The 19,642-nt window shown below is 36.3% G+C and overlaps 2 protein-coding genes across 2 annotated transcripts; both read left to right on the top strand.

The window, feature by feature from the left end:
- The first annotated feature begins 10,772 nt into the window (after window positions 1–10,772).
- On the top strand, window positions 10,773–13,577 carry LOC125588700 (stigma-specific STIG1-like protein 3). Its single transcript, XM_048760403.1, has one exon. The coding sequence runs from the start codon at window positions 11,268–11,270 to the stop codon at window positions 11,724–11,726; it is 459 nt and encodes a 152-aa protein (XP_048616360.1). The 5' UTR covers window positions 10,773–11,267; the 3' UTR covers window positions 11,727–13,577.
- Window positions 13,578–14,493: 916 nt separating this feature from the next.
- On the top strand, window positions 14,494–17,454 carry LOC111206840. Its single transcript, XM_022704251.1, has 5 exons — window positions 14,494–15,832; window positions 15,921–16,012; window positions 16,196–16,349; window positions 16,635–16,928; window positions 17,117–17,454. The coding sequence occupies exons 1-5, from the start codon at window positions 14,494–14,496 to the stop codon at window positions 17,452–17,454; spliced, it is 2,217 nt and encodes a 738-aa protein (XP_022559972.1).
- Window positions 17,455–19,642: the final 2,188 nt, after the last annotated feature.

The following is a 19,642-nucleotide window of genomic DNA, read 5'->3' as shown; positions in this document are numbered from 1 at the left end:
CATACGAAACCACAATGTAAGAAATGACGTGGAAGAGCTTCAAGTAAGTCGTCCCGAAGGTCGTCCAGTTAGTCGTCCAGGGTTTTTTCTTCCAGGAGACCTTCAAGTTAGTCGTCCAGTGTTTAGTCTTCCAGAAGACCTTCAAGTAAGTTGTCCAGAAGACCTTAAAGTTAGTCGTCCAGGGTTTTTTCTTCCAGAAGACCTTCAATTTAGTCGTCCAGTGTTTAGTCTTCCAGAAGACCTTCAAGTAAGTCGTCCAGAAGGTCGTCCAGTTAGTCGTCCAATGTTTATTCTTCCAGACGACCTTCAAGTTAGTCGTCCAGTGTTTAGTCTATGTATTAAAAATTTGTGTTATGAACTTATATGTGTCAACTTCTTTGTCAAATTGCACTACCAAACAAATTTAAGAAGGTTTTGCCTTTTATATTATCCGAAAGGTTACAAAAGGCCACTGCACAGAAGACTTTCCAAACTACTTATAGTTAAGTCATCCAACATTCCAGACGACTTAACTGTAAGTCTTCTGCGCAGAAGATAGGTTACAAAATAATCAAGTTCAAATACACACATCAGCCTAATCTATCATACAAAATAATATAAAGTAGCATGTTTATCACACCTCATACGCACCCAGGTTGGCATCATTGTCCTTGTTTTCGAACTCATGCGCGTCAGGGAGCTCTTTAAATATATCCACCGCCATCTTATCCCTCATAGTCTTCCCGTTGGGCTTAGCAAAGTCTTTTTTACTAAATGGCATCCCAAGAGCATGACATTCAATGTACTTTAGAGCATACACGCCACAATCACCAGCTCGGGCCTGAGGTATATTGGTCAGTCTCTCATATGTGAATGGATCCAGGCTGTATTGGGCACGTTGTTCGTCTGAGGAAGCGCACTCAACAAGCAGATAAGGGACCATGTAGAGAAAAGGCTCAATTACCACATCGAGTTCTTCTGAGGAGATACTGGAACAAATGCTGTCCCAGACGACTATGTGCCTCTTAGGGATCGATATCCACATAGCAATCCAATGACTGTCGGTGTAGTTCACTGGCTCATAGACATCATCAATATCCGTCCTCCAAACCTTGTTCGATTGGCAAAATGATGGTATAGTGCTTGCATAATAATTCCATGTCCCACCAGGGAGTTTTCTTCCTAAACCGTTTTGATCGGGCTCCGAGTCCTTAAAATCCTTGTAGTTGAATCTCCATTGCTGAGCAAAGAGGTGATCAAGGAAACACATTCTCTCGCTCCTGAAATGTTGTGAGTTAGCGTCGTACCTCTTCCTCGGCTCATTAATCCAAGCATCAATATGCTGCATATAAAATAGGGTATAAGTCAGAAGATATCAGACGAATTACTGGTAAGTCGTCTGGTAAGTCTTCTACGTAGACGATTTACCAGACGACTTATTGGTAAATCGTCTACAAAAAAGACTTATCAGTAAGTTATCTAAGTCATAGCAGAAGACTTACACAGTCCTCCAACCACTCTAAGGAGGTCCAGAGGATGTGATACCACCAAGTTCTACTTGTACGTGGTATTTTATCGAGAGGTGTTCTATAATGATTACAAACACAAAATGTTGAAAAGCAATCCGTTTTTGTAGATTAAAGCAAGCTATTATGGGAAAAGCAAACATTTACAGACAAGTTTTCAACCAATCAGCGAGCTCCTTCAACTTCTTCTTGTCAATTGGTGCAAAAGGATTATAGCCTGGATAAGGCTTTTTGTTTGGAATGATCACTTTGGCCGTGTTGTTTGCCGTATAAGGAGATTGCTATGAGGCAGTAAGTTTCCTTGTTCGATCACTCTTTGCACAGCAAAGTGCCAAAGCAGCATCTCTCTTTTCATGATATCTAGCATCCTCCTTCTGTAAATCCGAAACAGTGGGTTGATTTTTGTCTAATAGAACAAGGCTCGGTTCTGGAGCATTATCTTTCGAGGAACTAGCATCTGCGGGCACAACTGGACCTTTATCCTCCGGAAATTTCTTCTTTCCCGCGTTCGTCCCATTAACATTTCACTCTGCAATATACAAGATGGGTTTATACAATAATAACCAAAGATCCATTTCAAACAATAATAACCAATAAGTGTCTTCAAACATGAAACAAAATACATATACAAAATCCATACACTATAAACAAAGCACACATGTTCTGACATACAAGAAACAAAGCAAATGCAACTCTTTAGTTCTTATTCTTAAGACTTTGTCTAGTCAATCTCTTGTTGGGAGAGGATTCGTTACTAACCCCGGGTTTGAGCGTCGGTTTAGGTGGAGAGGTAGTGTTTTGAGATAATGTTCCTTTCCGTTTTGTGGTGATACCAACCTTCTTCTCCACAGCTTCCAACCTTTTCGACAGATACTTGATCTCCTTAAGGTAGGTCCCAAACCCTTCCCTCATGGCATCAACTATGTCCTTGAACATGGTTTTAATATCCTCTTTGGTCAATCCACCAACAGTCGTAGTCACCTCTGAACGAGCCACTGTATGAACCTCTTCACTCGCCTCTGCAGGTGCCTCTTCACTAGCCTCTGCAGGTGCCTCTTTACGAGCTTTCTTCCGAGGTCTTGGACTGTCTTCCTTCACTACCTTTTTTTTGCTGGACTCACAACCGCTGGCTTTGTATTGACCCAAGTACTGGTGACTTTCCAGCAATCCATGGTCCACTTCCACGGTCTCTTCACAAACATTAGTTTAATTATGTTCTCCGCGGGCGTGTCCTCAGCATCAAACTCCCATTTTGGAAACATTTCACCAATGTCCTTCTGAACAAAGTTGATCACCCTCGTCTGTAGTAAATAGAAGATATGAACTTAGATATTTGACGGATTAAGAAAGATAGAAAGAAAGACTTCGCAGACGACTTATAATTAAGTCGTCTGAAAAGTCTTCCAGCTGGACGACTTAGTAGACTTTCCAGACGACTTATAATTAAGTAGTCTGGATAGTCTTCCCAGACGACTTAATTATAAGTCTTCTACTAAGTCATCCAGCTGGAAGACTTTCCAGAAGACTTATAAGTCTTCTATTAAGTCGTCCAGTTGGAAGACTTATCAGACGACTTAATTATAAGTTTTCTGCGAAGTCGTCAAGATTGAAGTAAATACCTGACTGAGGATAGCCTCTTTAAAGAATATGCGTCCTTTGCGACCCTTGTAAGCCAGTATCGGTGGATACGGATTGTTTGGGAGAGGATTACCATAATTAGCACCCAATTCCGGTCAAGGTACGCGAGCCGCTTACGATCATCCCGAGACCACCCTTCACATCTCTCAAATGCTGCTATTATCTCCTGAGTAGATGGCCTAGCTTCGACATGAACTCCCAACATCCCCCAGAAAGAAGTCAACTCCTTTGTAACAGCACAGTAAGGTCTCTCAAGGTCCTCGATGTACTCGCAGTTTAGACCAGTGAGGTTTTCAAACTCTAACAGTGAAAACCTCACAGGTTATGGACCAACGAGACTCCACAGCTCATACATCTTCTTTATGTCCAGCTGGAAACCAAGCATGTAGTGAACCAGCCTTGAAGCCCAATCAAATCCCTGCTCTTGGAACTTGATGAAAACTCCCAACTTCGACTCCTTCAGCTCTTCATATTCGTCATCATGAAGCGCTTTCTTTAAAGCAGTATGCAACGTCCAACAAGTATGATACGAAATGTTATTCATTGTGGGGGGCTCTTCCCCTAATGTATGTATCCTACGGGGGAGTTCTGGTATATCCATTTTTTTTGCCTGCAAAACAATCAAAGACAACCATCTCAAAACAATCAAAGACTTATAATTAAGCCGTCTGACAAGTTTTCCAGCTGAAAGACTTATAATTAAGTCGTCTGAAAAGTCTTCCAACTGGAAGACTTTCCAGACGACTTAATTATAAATCTTCCAAGACTTCTAGTAGAACATTTTAAAGACAACGTTTTATGTTCAGCTTTTCCTCAATCACTCACTCGACAGTAAGAGATATAACTTACCGGCGGCGGAGTTCAACGAGACGCCTCTAACAGAATGGGCGCTAGGGTTTCCTCTCAGATCTTAAATAGAGAAAGCGGCTGTGAGAATGGTGGTGAGAACGACGGTGATAATGATGGAGAGATAACCGGCGGTGAGAACGATGGATTAGAGAGAATCGACGGAAATCGCCTTCGAAATCGCCTTTGAGAGAAACGGCGTTAGGGTTTTCTGAATTTCGCGAAAAAGCGAATTAAAAAAAAACACCTTATATATGTCTGGTAAATAATCCGGTTAGGTTTAAAAGTACATTGTAAAATTAAAGGTTCGGTCCGGTTTGGACGACTTACTAGTAAGTCGTCTGTTGAATACTGTACATCAGACGACTTACTAGTAAGTCGTCCGAGACCCTAAATTTAACCCCTAAACTAAATTGACTAAATTAACTAACTAACCACGTCATAAAGCCATAGTTATACTTAAGTAGTGTTTACTATACACAGAAATAAACACACTTAGGTAAATTTAAAGTTTTCAAAAAAACATTTATTCATTCCAAAATCTAACCCTAAGAACACATACAATACTACAACATATGTTGGCAAAAGCTAAACCAAAGAATATCATGACTCACTACTTTCACTCATCTATGTTGAAAACAATTAACTTTTGTTATATCTTAATTTATATCTCTTCAAACATATGTTAATTAAATGATTTCAATTTTTCACTTATAAAAATATTTTTTACAAAATTTTTAAATTATTTCTAAGTAGAACTAGACTAGACGACTTACGGGGGTTAGAAACGTAAAAAAAAATTGGTTTTTTTGTTTGTTCACAAGGGGCTGGTTGTAATTTCAATAGTCTTTTAGGTTACTTTTGCATTTGATTCAAGTTTGGGTTTACTTTTGCATTTGAAATCAAGTTGTGAGTCATATTTGGCAATTTTCCCTCTAAAAAACTGTAAATATTTGATCCACATTGGTCTTTTTTATATATGCTATGAGTTAGATTTATTTTATATATTTATGAGAATTTGATAAAAAAAATTATAATATTTTCAATATATAGTTTATTATAGTTAATTTAAATGCTAAGATTTACCTTTTTGACAACTACCAACATTTCAATCAAAAATTTGTATCGCTGTATATATATTACAAATTCATACTTTTTGTTCATGATTTAAAAATATTATTTTATAAAATTTTGGTGAAGAAAATTTAGAAAACGTTTGTGTAATAATTCAAAAATTTTGAGTGTTATATATATATATATATATATATTATTATTAAAAATATATCATGTAAAATATATTTTTGAATTCGCCTCGGGCCTCGGAAAATCTTCGCACGGCACTGCTTGCACAGTCACCTTACAACATTATTGTAATCACTTGACAAAAATATATTTAAGTTTTATAAGTTTTCAACTTAAAACCAATTAACAATAGATTGATCCTTTTTGTCCTTTCTAATTTTTCGATGTCAAATAATTTCGTCAACATTTTCCTTTGAAATAAATGATTTTTCTACCAACTAGTCTCAACAAAATCCATTATATCTTTTCTATACAGTGTTCTTTCTTAGTTATTTCGAAAGATTGAACTTTATTTATGTGTGAATTAGCTTTGATACTATATTAATTTTTTTTTTTTAATTATAACTTGAAACCAATTGACGATAAATAGATTAGCACGAGTCTCTTATATATTACTTTGTTTGTTTCTTCTTAATTTTATTATGACCATTGTAATCAAACCATTATATTTTAGGGCAATTAAAATCAAATGTTTGATCTATTTCGATATATCGTAGATTTGTCCACACAATACAAAGAAAATTTTCATTTAAAAACTAGATTTTGATCAAAACTATCATTCTTACTTTCCTGATAAATTGTTAATTAATGAAAACAACAAAAGGTATGGATTACATCACAGAAAACTTAGTTGATATACCTAGTAATAGCTAGTACTCTAGTAGTTTGATGATACGTTATACAAAGCACACCATATGGCATGATATCAAGTGGCACGTTCGTTTGACATTAACAAATTTAAGTACTAATAAATATTGCAGAAAAAATTGATATGCATATAATATATATATATATATATATATATATACGTATATCAAATTGTCAATCACATAAATAGCTTATTTTTTTATATAATTTTCGACCCCTTTTGAGAATTAAAATTTAATGGGAAAACCGTTTTTTTAGAGCAAAAAAATAGTAACTATGTCCCTTTAGACTAATCTATATTTTGTGTCATATTTTTCTATAATACCCTTTAATATTTATGAAAATAATTTTAATAAATAGTTTTACAAACAAAAAAAATTTGGAAAAATAGTAACATTTGTTAAAATACCTATATGAACTTAATGATATATTTTCCAGTTATAAAAAAGTTAAAATTATAAATTTCAGATTATGTTCTAAAAAAAGTAAAAATGACATTCTACGAAGTAGAAAATGAAATCTATTTTTTTCATTGAATCTACAATGTTTAGAATACGTGATCTACGTAAATAGGAATATTCTACAAATATGTAGAATACACATTCCGCGCTTAACCTACCATTCTAAAATTCTTAGAAATCAAAATCTACACATTAATCTAATTCTAAAACATGTAGAAACCGACTTCTACAGATTTACTATAAATCTAAAACATGTAGAAATCAAATTCTAAACATTACTATAATTCTAAAAAACTGTAGAAACTGATTTCTACATATTAGTTGTATTCTACGGATAAGAAATCAGTTCCTAAAAATCTGGAAACAAAATATTTGAGAATATTCACTTTTATATTTTTTAAAAAAATCGATTTTTAAAAAAAAAACGAAAAAGGAACCAAAAAAAGCGACAAGTCGATTTGAGAATATTCACTTTCATCCCAGAGAAAAATATCCTATTTTTAGAAATTCAAATTCAAAGGGGTGCTACTGGTTGTTGTCGATGGAACATTCTTGAAGAGGCGTGTCCTATTTTTAGAAATTCAAATTCCTATTTTTAGAAATTCAAATATTTGAGAATATTCACTTTCATCCCAGAGAAATCGAGTTTAAAGAGTTGAAATCATGCTTGGTTTCAAATCAAGTGGGAATCAATTCGGATATAATCATACAAAACCAAAAAAAATCGATTTGAGATTCTTTCCTCGGCACGGGATCGATCGATCTATTCTTACAGATCGGTCGATCTGTGTAAATTGACCTTCGTCGATCGAGTGAAATGGACCAGGTCGATCAGTATATATTTCGCGTTTTTTTTTTGTTCTGAATAATGATCGGGATCGATCGATCCACTATAACTTGTAAAGTGGGATCAATCGATCCCCCTTGTCGAACTCAATATATATCTTTTTAAAAAAAATTACAATTTTAAGGGCATTACTGCCATTTTGGAAAAAATTAGTCTAATAAGACATAAAGTAGTATAAATTAGTCTAAAGGGACATAGTTACCATTTTTTTGCTCTAAAAAAACAGATTTCCCAAATTTAATTTACTTTAGTTATCAGTCTTCATAAAAAGGCGGGAAACTATCTTCCATCATGATTAATTTTCCCTTTTTACATAATTTTGTACTGAAAATAAGGAATTAAAAACAATATGAAAATATATAAATTTAATTAAGAACAACATCTTTATCGGACTATCTGTCCCTTCCGGATTACTTCCCGAGTACATCCATATATCAAAACATGAACTTCACGTTTTGAAAGAGAAAAGAGGTGGCACATCTGAGATCACAATTTGACACATTCCAGTAGATCTGTTGGAACATTTAGAAGGCGAGGAACGATAATTTTAATAGGAAAGACATATTTCCAATCGATACTCTCCAACACGTGTCTCTTGAGGCAGAATGTTGGAAGAAAGCTAATGACTAGGAGGAAGCGAATGAGGATCATGACGATCCCCCTACTACGGAGGTTGAGACAGTGTCTCCTTGGATACCCCGAATCCGTACATGTCAAATTGATACATCATGGATCAATAATGGCAGCGTCAGAGGCTTAGGGTGGAGTCTTAAGGATCAGATAGGCTCAAAATACTTTGGATTACGGGTGTGTAGCAGGAGCATCTCAGCTTTGCATATTGAGATGAAAGGTTTACTCTGGTCAGCCTCATGTATGAGAGACCGAAGGATAACCTCGGTACGGTTTGAGACGGACTGCTCGGACTTAGTGGACATGAGTACAAACTCGATGGATTGGCTATTCTTCGCAACAGAGATCGAAGTGTTCCAGAGGTTACAAGAAGACTTCGAGGATGTGAGCATGTCTCATATTCCTCGGAGTCGGAATGGCCGGGCAAATGCGTTAGCAAATGATGCAATGACCAGAGGCTATATTTTTTCCTATATAGATCAGACCCGGACAGATGGAAATGCTCTTCGGAGAATCGGCTCGTTTGTTCTCCACTTGATCTAGCCTAGATGGGTAGACGACAAAAAAAAAATTAAGAACAACATCTAAGACCGATTCAAGCCTGATTAACTACAGATTGTAAGGTATTGAAATATTTAAAATATATAACTATCTTCATTCAAAAGGTACATGTCAGCTCCAAAAAGATATAAACAATCTCATATATCCAAAGCAACCAGTGGCAGTACACCTGAAGTTGGACGATAAAAAGATCTAAGTAGAAAAGAGAAACTGATAATGCTGAGCCTATCAAGTGATAAACACATAGGTAACAATTCAAAACCACTCCAAAAAACTCTGACCAGGGATGAAGAGTACATTTGCATCAAAAAACCAAAGAGATATCAATACCATAATTATGATTAATTTACCAGAACTAAAAATGTGAGCCTAACGAAGGAATATTCAAGGAAAATAATTATTATAATTATTCTGTCGACGGTGTACGAGAGGGCACCAAGACTTGGAACGAAAGTCTCGATCAATCTATTAGATATTTGATTAACGTTGCTTCACCATGCAGCATGCCTTTATTTTCTCGTCCAGCCACACTTTTACGATCACATTCTGACTCCTTGATAGCCGGTTTATCCTTCACATTCTCCCCACTTTTAAGCATATATAACTCGATCAAGCTGGGCACATTGTATTACACTAGCTAGTAGCCTAGTATTTTATTGATTATAAAACACTTAAAAATTAATATGCCATTTTATTGGTTTAAGTCGTTTTAGTGGAGAAGGTTTTTATTCTATCGTTTTTCGTTACTAAAACTGAGTTTTCAACGTAATGCACGTCATTTCAGCTGCCATAAGTTTTATATTAAGACCTTGGAGGCTAGGACTATACTACTCCCTCCGTTTGATATTGCAAGTAATTTTAGAAAAAATATTTTTGTTTCAAAATGTAAGTAATTTTCGTATTTCTAAGTAATTTTTACATTTATTGAATACAGTGTGACCAATCAAATTAAATAGATTTATTTTTTATTGGTTAAATTATATCTAACCTATTTATTATAAAATACTTTTTAAAAACATAATAATTTTCTTAATCTTCGTGCTTTTATCCAAAACTACTTATATTATGAAACGGAGGGAGTATCAAATTGAAACCTAAACACTGAATCTTACGCACTTTCTACATGGTACATTGATTATGGATGCACTAATTGTGCTTAAAAGTTATTTCAGAATCGCTCATTTTGTTTATCTTGCATGTGGGTGGGCTACTTTCACATCTGCCATAAATTTTACGTTGACCTAGGGGGCTAGGACTATAACAATTTGAAACCTACAGATAGAATCTTACGCAGTTTTTACCTGATACATCGATGATTCAGTAACCGTACTTAGAAGTTAGATCAGAATATATCGTTTTTCAAAAAAAGATCGTTCATTTTGTTTATATCTTTTTTTTTTTTGCAACTTTTTTTCTATTTAAAGCATGAGAAAGAAAAAATACAGGCTAGCCAAGCCTTAGTGTTATGGGCTTTAGCCCAGTAGGAAATCTAACACATCAAGTTACAAAACTTTAATCAAACAAAGATGGGAGCGTTAGGAGCCGGAGGATCGAGTAAGACGGTTGCAACAATTAGGTTGTAGACTCGACCCAGAACTGAAACATAGTTGAGGCCACTGAGGGATTTGCTTCGCGGAGGCTGTTGATTCTGTTCTTCACAGTACGATCCATGGAGGCAGCTAATGAGTCAATAGAGCGGTAAGTGTTTCGGTGAAGTCTAGAATTCCTCTCGGCCCAGAGAGAGTAGATTGTTAATTTCCAGACCAAGCAACATAATTTCTTATACCACGCAGGGCCAGTAAGAGATTGCAGAGCAGTGATCGAGGAGACCCAATTCACTGGCATAGTTAGACGTAGGCGCACCGAGAACATGTGGCTACTTTCACATCAGTCAGGTGTGCTAAGTTTGAACTCAAGAAGCATAATATATGAATAGTTATTGATCCAATACAGAATTATATAAATATATAATCGATGACAAGAAGAAATAAAATGGTATAAAATATATATAGTCAATTAGCCTTTAATTATATAAAATAGATATATATTCCTGCTTCCTCCGTTCACAATTGGATCTAAAAGCATCCTCAATGCTACAACCTCTCAGATGGGTTGTTATCAGATTTATATTTATTTAATTAAATATATTTTGTTATAAATAGTTAAACCAATTATAAAATGACACATGCATGTGTAGAGTATATACTCTCTCAGTATCACTTTAAGTGGTGTTTTATGAGAAAAAAAATTGTTTCATTTTAAGTGATGTTTTCAAGTTTCCATGTGTAAAGTAAATGCAATTTTATGTTTTTGACTATTTGTATTCTGCAGTATAATTTTTTATTGGTTGAATTTTTTATATAAACGAGAAAAATTGAATAAAATTTTGTAATTTCATAATCGGTGTGCAAAAACCTTAAACCTCACTTATTGTGATACAGAGGGAGGAGTGTGATTTTTCATTTGAGAAATTTCTATTTTTTTATTATTGAGATATACAATGAGAAGCAACCTACGAAAATACGGAAGAAAAATAAGTGAGGCCAAAACAAATACACAAACTTACGCTACAAAACAAAAACCAGTTGTTTGAATATGAACTTGAACTTGTAAAATTCTTGGAACACTAGTTACAAATTTTTTGGACTTTGTGAAAAAAATATTCAACATTAATGAAGAATTATTCAAACGTACTCTACTCATTCCACCACATGTATGGCTACTGTAAAATAATGACTCGTCAAACCCTATATAAACTATATATATATTCTTCGTCCTTCACAAACATTTCACGCCCCCATATCTCTCTCTCTACGAGCAAAAAAGAAAATGGGGCTTAAGAATATCGTTCTGGCAATATTTCTAATTGCCATAACCATCATCATACTGATTTCTACAGTATCCGTTAGCGATAGCGAAACAGAAACGCATATGCAAACGCAAACGCTCGTTACGAAGGAACTTCCTAGGGTGAGTCGTTTCCTAGCGCAAAACGAGAAGAAAGGTCATCGCAACCCTAACGCGGCTGATCATTGCAACAAGAACGAGGAGATATGCAAGAGTCAAGGATCGTCCAACTCCACAATGGCTTGTTGTAGCAACAAGTGTGTTGATGTGGCGTACGATAACGATAATTGCGGCGCATGTAACAACCAATGCAAGTTCACGCAGACTTGTTGTGGAGGAGAATGTGTTTACTTGGCTTATGATAAGAGGCATTGTGGGGAGTGTTACCATCGTTGTTTGGTTGGTGACGTTTGTGTCTATGGGTTGTGTAATTACGCTTGATATATGTGGTTAGTTAGTTTTTCTATAGTAAACTTTGCTATGTTTACTAATGTTCCAGTTAATGTGATTTTATAATATATTATTCTTGTTTGGATTGTTGATTTCTTATATAGAAACTTGGATCAAGAAATTGATAAAAATATGTTGGTTTTCTTAGTGTTTGATATTGCGAGAAGATTCAACGAAATGGAAAAGCACTAGTCCGTGGGTGTTCTTGGGTTAGTAGCTGCAAGATTTATACTATTGTAAAATCCAAATATTGTAACTTAATAATGCCTAACAAGCTAAACCATGCTCGTTTTTGTAACTGGACGATGTTTACATATGTTGCATTGAAACGGTGCTTTAGTATGATTTTTATACATAATTTTTATATTTAGTTGTTGACTTGTTGTAGATGTTTAATTTGTCCATTTTTGTTTCACAAAGTACTTAATGCAACTAATTACAAAAATAAAATTTACATCATTTATTTAAAAAGTAATAATTTTATATGTTTATTAAAAATAAATAGAAACAGTTCTAAGAAATTTTCTTTCCGAAATTCCAACAAAATTCCAAAATTTTATTTTAGAAAAGCTTTGTATTACTTAAGGAGCTGTTTCTATTAGTAAGCATTGCCAATTATTTGAAACCCTTACTTAAGTGAATCTTATGATATTTAATTTGGGGTTTTCTCCAAAGTTAAATACAATTTAAGTACTACGATGGGCAATGGAGAGTATGCTCCATCACTCGACATGTCACAGCTTTGAGACGGATTGCAAGGATTTGATCACCATAATCAAGGAATCTCATGATTGACCAAACTTTGCAACATAATTGGAAAGGATAGAGACTCTACAAATATGCTCTCCGGACTTTAAAATCATTCATATTCCATGAGCGCAAAATCAAATTTCGGATTATTTAACTACGATTGCGAAATCTTTCTACAGGGATCTATGTTTTATTGGTTATCAAACCACCTCAAATTTGAGTAATATAATAGTCTCGTTGTCGAAAAAATTCACTAAACAATTTAATCAAAGTAAACACAATTGTGTATCAACAAAGTTAAACTTATTTGTGGTATTTCTCTGTAATGGTGACTCATATTTAATTAATAATTAAACACAATCGTTTAACAAGTTCATTAAACAAAATTTTTCAATAGCTGCATTAATTTAAATCAAATCTTGCAATAACGTCGAAATCAAACAAGGAGAATAAACAAAGTATGCAATTGTTTAACAAGTTCAAAACCAGCAAATGACACGATCCAAGAAACAAAAGTACAAGAATTTAGTAATAACTTAATAAAGTCAATTTGTGATATTCGAAGTTAATAACGCTAGATCCTAAACTTTCTTAGATGCCTACTGCCTAGATCTCATTTAACTCAGTACAAGATTAGAATTACACAAGCTTTTCATTAAGATTGTAATGGATTCATATTTTTGTGAGAGTAATCTCCCTCTCAAAGTTGACTACAAAATCAAAAGTTACAGTATATTCATGAAGATTACAATCAGACTGACGCAATGTTGTTCAACCCATTGTTAGCCCTATTGATCCATGCTTAAAATACCAAGATAAGTAAATATAAAATTCACAACATCGAGAGGTTGCTCCTCTGTTTCTTGTCTGTAGGCTGTTGTTGATTCAGAGCTGGAGGTTCGGTGACACGGCCACGGCGGCGGGCTCCACGGTGAAGCTCAGGCATAGCTCAAACCCCATGCAATCGAGACGGGACAGAGAGAGTCGTCCGATCATTATAGTCCGATCGAAACGAGGGTCTGGATCATGTCGGATTTGGAAAGAGATCACAAGTCACTTTGTTATCAATTGATTTTGAGTTTGAAACTTTATGATATATAACATTGTAAAATATTATATTCTTGCATTAAAACATAACATTTATCAAGTAGACGGTGGTTTAGTGATTCTTCAACTCTACTTCAGAGATTTGATTATATTCTGAATACAGTTTAATTAACGGTATATTGGAAGAAATTATGGACAGAAAGATGAAAACATTACAATTTAAAAAGAAGATCATGTGACAGTCCACTTATTATCAGTAAATATTTTGAGTTAGAAATTCACATAACTCAACATTTACCAAGTAAGTAAATAGTGTCTAATGATTCTTGAGAGTTGAGACTCTGAGAGTACTCAAGTATGCTAGTTACGTTCAACTATGCTTGAGAAGGGTTTTAACATGACAGTCTCAAATTTTACTAAGACCCTGTTCAAAAAAGTTAATTATATATTTAACAATATAATAAAATAGTTTTAAAAGTTAATATATATATATATATATGTATCTGAGGTTTTTTTCCAGATTATCAACTATAAGTCTAAGAGTATATCTAAAAATTTAAAATTTTGAACCGAATTTATGTATTTATTTTTTAAAATATTTTTTTAACTATTAGACTTGTGCTCTGTTGGACAGCTCCAATAACACATGCTATTAGACGGCTATGTGTATCTAAAATGCAATATCTAAAAATGCAGTTTTTGTAAAATAGTCTTTTTCTCTGCTTTAGTTATATCTATTTTCAATCTAAATAATCTTTTTGGTAAAGTTTTTGGCTCACTTATAACTTATTAGAAAAAATCCGAGAAATAATCCGTTTATAAGCAAATAAAATGTAGTAAAGGATTCTGTTATAATTTGAACTGAACATTATTTCAATACGACAGTTGTTTGGTTTTTTAGGTTGGAAACGCTGCGTTTTGACTAGGCGATTTTGAAGGCGACGGAGATCTGGTTTTCGTGATGGATACGGCCAATCCGCCGGGGATTCTAAACCCTCTGGAGGATAGATCGGTAATCATGGGGGAAGATAAGAAGGAATCAACCGTGGAGAAACAAGAGAGGAGCTCGATTTTGACGGAAGAGAAGAGCTGGGTTTCGGCGGCTCAGGATAAGAAAAGTTTGAGGAAGTATGAGGTAGAGATATCAACACAGGATGGGAAGAACAAGGTGGTGATACCAGATGAGGTCCTTGCGAATTCAACGCCGCTGTGGGATGATTTTATCGTCGGGAAGTTTCTGGATCTCGCTCCTCACATGGCAAAGGTTCATATGGTGGTGAACAAGATATGGAAGTATGGAGAGTTAGAATCGAAGGTGGATGTTTATGATGTAAATGCGACAATGATGAGATTTAGGATCTCAAATCCTAAAGCTCGCGAAAAGATCCTAAAAAGGGGTATGTGGAACATTGCTGGAGTTCCCATGGTGGTGACAAAGTGGACTCCAAAGACGGAGGAAGAGAAGCAGGAGGAGACTGCGATTCCTATGTTGATTCATTTGAGGAAGGTGCCATTGCACATGTATTCTTGGCAAGGTCTTAGTTTCATGACTAGCACCGTGGGGTTTCCTGATCGACTGCATCCTGAGACGATTGCATGTACTAATCTTGAGGAAGCAAAAGTTTTTGTGAATGTTGATGTCTCTAAGCCTTTGCCCAAAGAAATCGACTTCACTAAGGAGGGGAAGGAGTTCGCGGTGGAATTTCACTACCCTTGGTTCCCATCAAAATGCAATCTATGGAGCAAGTGGGGTCATACTGAGAAGGTATGCGTTATGAATGGAAAAGAGAAGAGAAGAAAGGAAGCTCCACAAGAGCTAAGGGATGCTAGTGGGGCTAAAACTGTCGCGCAACACTCTCCTATTGAGGAAGGTAAACAGGAGATAGTTCCCACTGTGAAGAGTCCCCAGATAGTGGAAAATGATAAATTGGAGGAAGATGCAGTAAGTGTTCAGAAGGAAAGCAAAGTATCAAACTGGTCATTGGTCTCTCCAACGAAAGTAGGGAGGTCTCAATCACCGCAGGGACACGCTCCTGAAGTACAGATATCTGCTTCAAAGTTCTCGGTACTCAGTGTGGATGTATCAGAAGAGGTAGAGGAAGGAGAATTTTTAGTGGAGGATCAGGAGGATAATGAGGAAGAGGAACTGGAGATTAGTGAAAAGACAAAAGATTTGGAAGAAGATCAGATAGAAGATGACATATTAGCTCAACAAAGTAGAGGCAAGGATAAGGTGGGTGCTCCGAGAGGGAGGAGAAGAGGTCAGAAGGCAAAAGCTCTGGATGCAAATCCATTAAAGAGTAAAAGGTCTTCTCGAAGAAATAACTAATATGTCGTGCTTCTTCTGGAATGTGAGAGGCTTTAACAAACCTTTAAAATATTCTGTAGTCAAGGAGTGGATTCGAAACAAAGATATGAAGTTTGGTTGTCTGCTAGAAACAAGGATTAAAGAAAGGAATGCAGAGAGAATTATGAAGGAGGTATTTCAAGAGTGGTCTGTTATGACAAACTATGATTGTAGTCAAGGAGGTAGAATCTAGGTTTTATGGAGGGAATCTGTTCGTCTGCCACCGGTGTACAAATCAGATCAGCTAATTACTTGTTCAGTGGGGTTGGAAGATAATGAGGAGTTTCTGTGCACTTTTGTCTATGCGAGAAATCAGGTAGAAGAAAGAAAAGAGCTGTGGGAGGATCTTTGTAATCACCATAACTCTGCTATGTTCAAAAATAAGGAGTGGGTGATAATGAGAGATTTCAATAAGATTTTGGATGGTGAAAAGAATTCGAGGTTTGAAAGGTTGAGAACACTGCCTAGAGGTATGAGAGATTTTCAGAGAACGATGTTGCATTGTCATCTTTCTGACCTGGCTTATCAAGGACTGTTATTTACTTGGAGCAATAAACAAGAAGAAGACATCATCTGCAAAAAGTTGGATAGGGTCATTATGAATGATGCTACACTTCATTGGTTTTCAACTGCTTATTCTGTATTTGAGCCTGGAGGCTGTTCAGACCACATGCGATGTATGATTCAGTTGAAGCCACCACAAGAAAAAATTTGACGTCCCTTCAAATATGTGAATGCTATTGGAGCTTTATCAGGGTTTCTTCCAATGGTGGAGGAGTATTGGAAAACCACTAAGACTCTCTTTCATTCCACTTCAGCAATGTACAGATTCTCTAAGAAGTTGAAGCAGCTGAAGCCGATGATCAGAGAATTGGGTCGAAATGGGTTGGGGAATTTAACTAAAAGAACTAAGGAGGCATATGAGAAGCTTTGCGATAAACAGAGGAGTACGCTTGCTAATCCGGGTGAAGTAGCAACACAGAAAGAAGCTGAAGCCTACGAGAAGTGGCTGCATGTAGCTAACCTTGAAGAGGACTTTCTAAAGCAGCGTGTGAAGTTAGACTGATTGGACGTCGGAGATCAGAACAATAAGACATTTCACAATGCTATAAGGACACGACAAGCTCAGAATATGATAAGGGAGATAAGGTGCTTGGATGGGAATACTGTTACAAATCACCAGGATATTAAAAAAGAGGCTGGGAGGTTTTTTCTGAGCTCTTGAATCTATGTCCAGCTGAGTATCAAGGAGCTACGGAGGATGAGCTAAAAGATAACTTGGATTTCAGATGTAGTTTGGAGGATTGTAGTATGTTGGAGGCGGAAGTAACTAAGGAAGAGATTCATAAGGTTCTTTTTGCCATGCCAGCTAGCAAATCACCTGGTCCTGATGGGTTTCCATGCGAGTTCTTCAAAACTACATGGTTTATCATTGGTCATGACTTCACGGTAGCTATTCAGTCGGTTTTCAAGTTTGGTTTTCTCCCTAAAGGGGTAAACTCCACGATACTAGCTCTGATCCCTAAGAAGACGGACTCTATGGAGATGAGGGATTACATGCCGATTGTGCTGTAATATTTTATACAAGGTAGTGTCAAAGATACTAGCTAACAGATTGAGGAATTTATTGCCAAGAATAATCTGCGAGAACCAGTCAGCTTTTATCAAAGGTCGATTGCTCATGGAGAATGTGCTCTTGGCTTCAGAAATGGTGAAGGATTATCACAAGTCTTCAATATCTCCAAGGTGTGTAATGAAAATCGACATCTTTAAAGCTTTTGATTCTGTTCAGTGGGAGTTTGTTCTGAAGGGATTAAAAGCATTGGGTTTTCCGGAAAAGTATATACATTGGATTAAGCTGTGTATTACGAGTCCGTCTTTCTCGGTTCAAGTGAATGGGGATCTTGCTGGCTACTTTCAGAGTGCGAGGGGTCTGAGACAAGGCTGCTCACTTTCTCCTTATCTCTTCGTGTTATGTATGAATATCCTATCTAAGAAGATTGATAGAGCAGTGTTAGAGCAAAAGTTCAAATACCACCCCCGGTGCAAATCTCTCTCCCTCACCCACTTGTGCTTCGCGGATGACTTGATGGTGTTTGTTGAGGGATCAAAAGAATCCATTGAAGGTGCTATTGAGGTGTTTAATGACTTTGCGGTATGGTCAGGTTTGAAGATCAGCATTGTGAAATCCACAATCTATATGGCTGGTGTCTCTGCAGAAGAGAGGACAAGAATATTATCAAACTTTCCCCTAGCTGTGTGAGGTACTTAGGTCTCCCGCTTATGACTCAGGCTATGAGAAAGCAAGATTATCAGCCTCTAGTAGAGAAAATAAGAGGTAGGATCAACACTTGGACCACTCGTTTCCTATCTTACGCAGGCCGGTTGTTGCTGATCAAAGCTGTCCTCATGAGTATTGTCAATTTCTGGTCTACTGCACTTAGACTTCCGAGTCAGTGTATTAAAGAAGTAGAGCAACTTTGTTCAACATTTCTGTGGACTGGTCCTAATCTTAAGACTACCGGAGCTAAGGTTGCGTGGACTGAAGTCTATAAGGAAAAAGAAGAAGGTGGTTTGGGACTAAGGCCTCTTAAAGAAGTAAACAAAGTTAGTGGTTTGAAGCTTATTTGGAGACTGTTGAATGGGAATTCGTTGTGGAGCAAATGGGTGAAGGTTAACCTGTTGAAGAAGAAGAGTTTTTGGGAAGTAAGAACTGATATGCAAACAGGATCATGGATGTGAGAAAATTGCTCAAGCTCAGGGAGGTTGCTAAGAGTTTCTACAGGAAAGAAATTGGTAATGGACGTCACACTTCATTTTGGTTTGATAAATGGTCAGAGAGAGGAGAGAGAGGAGTTCTGGTTGACTTACTGGGAGCTAGAGGCTTTATCGATATGGGTATTAGAAAAAAATCTACTGTTGAAGAAGCAATCCTCTGTTTTCGTAGGAGAAGAAGGCATCGTGTGGAGATTCTGAATGAGATTGAAAAGAAGTTGGCAAGGTTGAAAGACAAGTTGTGTGTCGAAGTTGAAGATGTTAGCCAGTGGAGAAGGGCGTCGGGCTTTAAAAAAGTTTTCTCGACTTGTGAGACTTGGAGACTGATTAGAGAAGAGAAGGATAAATGCGACTGAGCTAGTTGTATTTGGTTCTCGCAAGCTACCCCGAAATACGCATTTATGGCTTGGTTGGCTAACCTGAACAGACTATCTACTATGGGTAGGATTGTTCGGTGGAGTCAAGGAGTGGATACTACTTGTGTGCTTTGCAAGAACTCACCGGAAGACAGGAGTCATCTGTTCTTTGAGTGTGCTTATTCATCTCAAGTTTGGGAAGGTCTCAGCAGAGGAATCATGGGAACTTCTTTCACAAACTCTTGGTCTGATATAGTGCAAATAATTGTTGGAAGATCAATGGAAAAAAAGCTGCTCTTTTGTCTCAGGTACACTTTTCAGATTGCAATTCATGCACTGTGGCATGAGAGAAATAGAATCAGGCATGGAGAAAAAATGTTGCCATTGATAATTTTGAAGAAAATGTTGGATAAGGGAGTGAGAAACAAGTTGAGTCAGTTGAGATCAAGGAGAGTGAAGGGAATGGAGGATACATTGCAAATATGGTTTGGCACAAGAGGGTGATAGTATTAAGGAGTAATCTCAGTACATAAATTAGAGTAAATGATGCACTTTTGATGTATAAAGGTTTTTTTTATGAATAAAAATTTAACATTCATTCAAAAAAAAAAATGTAGTAAAAAATGCAAATC

Source organism: Brassica napus, chromosome C6, assembly GCF_020379485.1.
Source record: "Brassica napus cultivar Da-Ae chromosome C6, Da-Ae, whole genome shotgun sequence".
In the NCBI taxonomy this organism is placed as follows: Eukaryota; Viridiplantae; Streptophyta; class Magnoliopsida; order Brassicales; family Brassicaceae; genus Brassica; species Brassica napus.
Note: the sequence above shows the minus strand (reverse complement) of the source record. Positions and strands in the feature narration are given on the sequence as shown.

Bases quoted from the DNA above. Each gene is read 5' to 3' on its own strand.
- LOC125588700 (XM_048760403.1), top strand. From the start codon at position 11,268: ATGGGGCTTAAGAATATCGTTCTGGCAATATTTCTAATTGCCATAACC.
- LOC111206840 (XM_022704251.1), top strand. From the start codon at position 14,494: ATGGATACGGCCAATCCGCCGGGGATTCTAAACCCTCTGGAGGATAGA. The intron at 16,013-16,195 runs GTATTTCAAGAG...GCGAGAAATCAG, and splicing joins CAGAGAGAATTATGAAGGAG to GTAGAAGAAAGAAAAGAGCT. The intron at 16,350-16,634 runs GTATGAGAGATT...GAGCTTTATCAG, and splicing joins GTTGAGAACACTGCCTAGAG to GGTTTCTTCCAATGGTGGAG.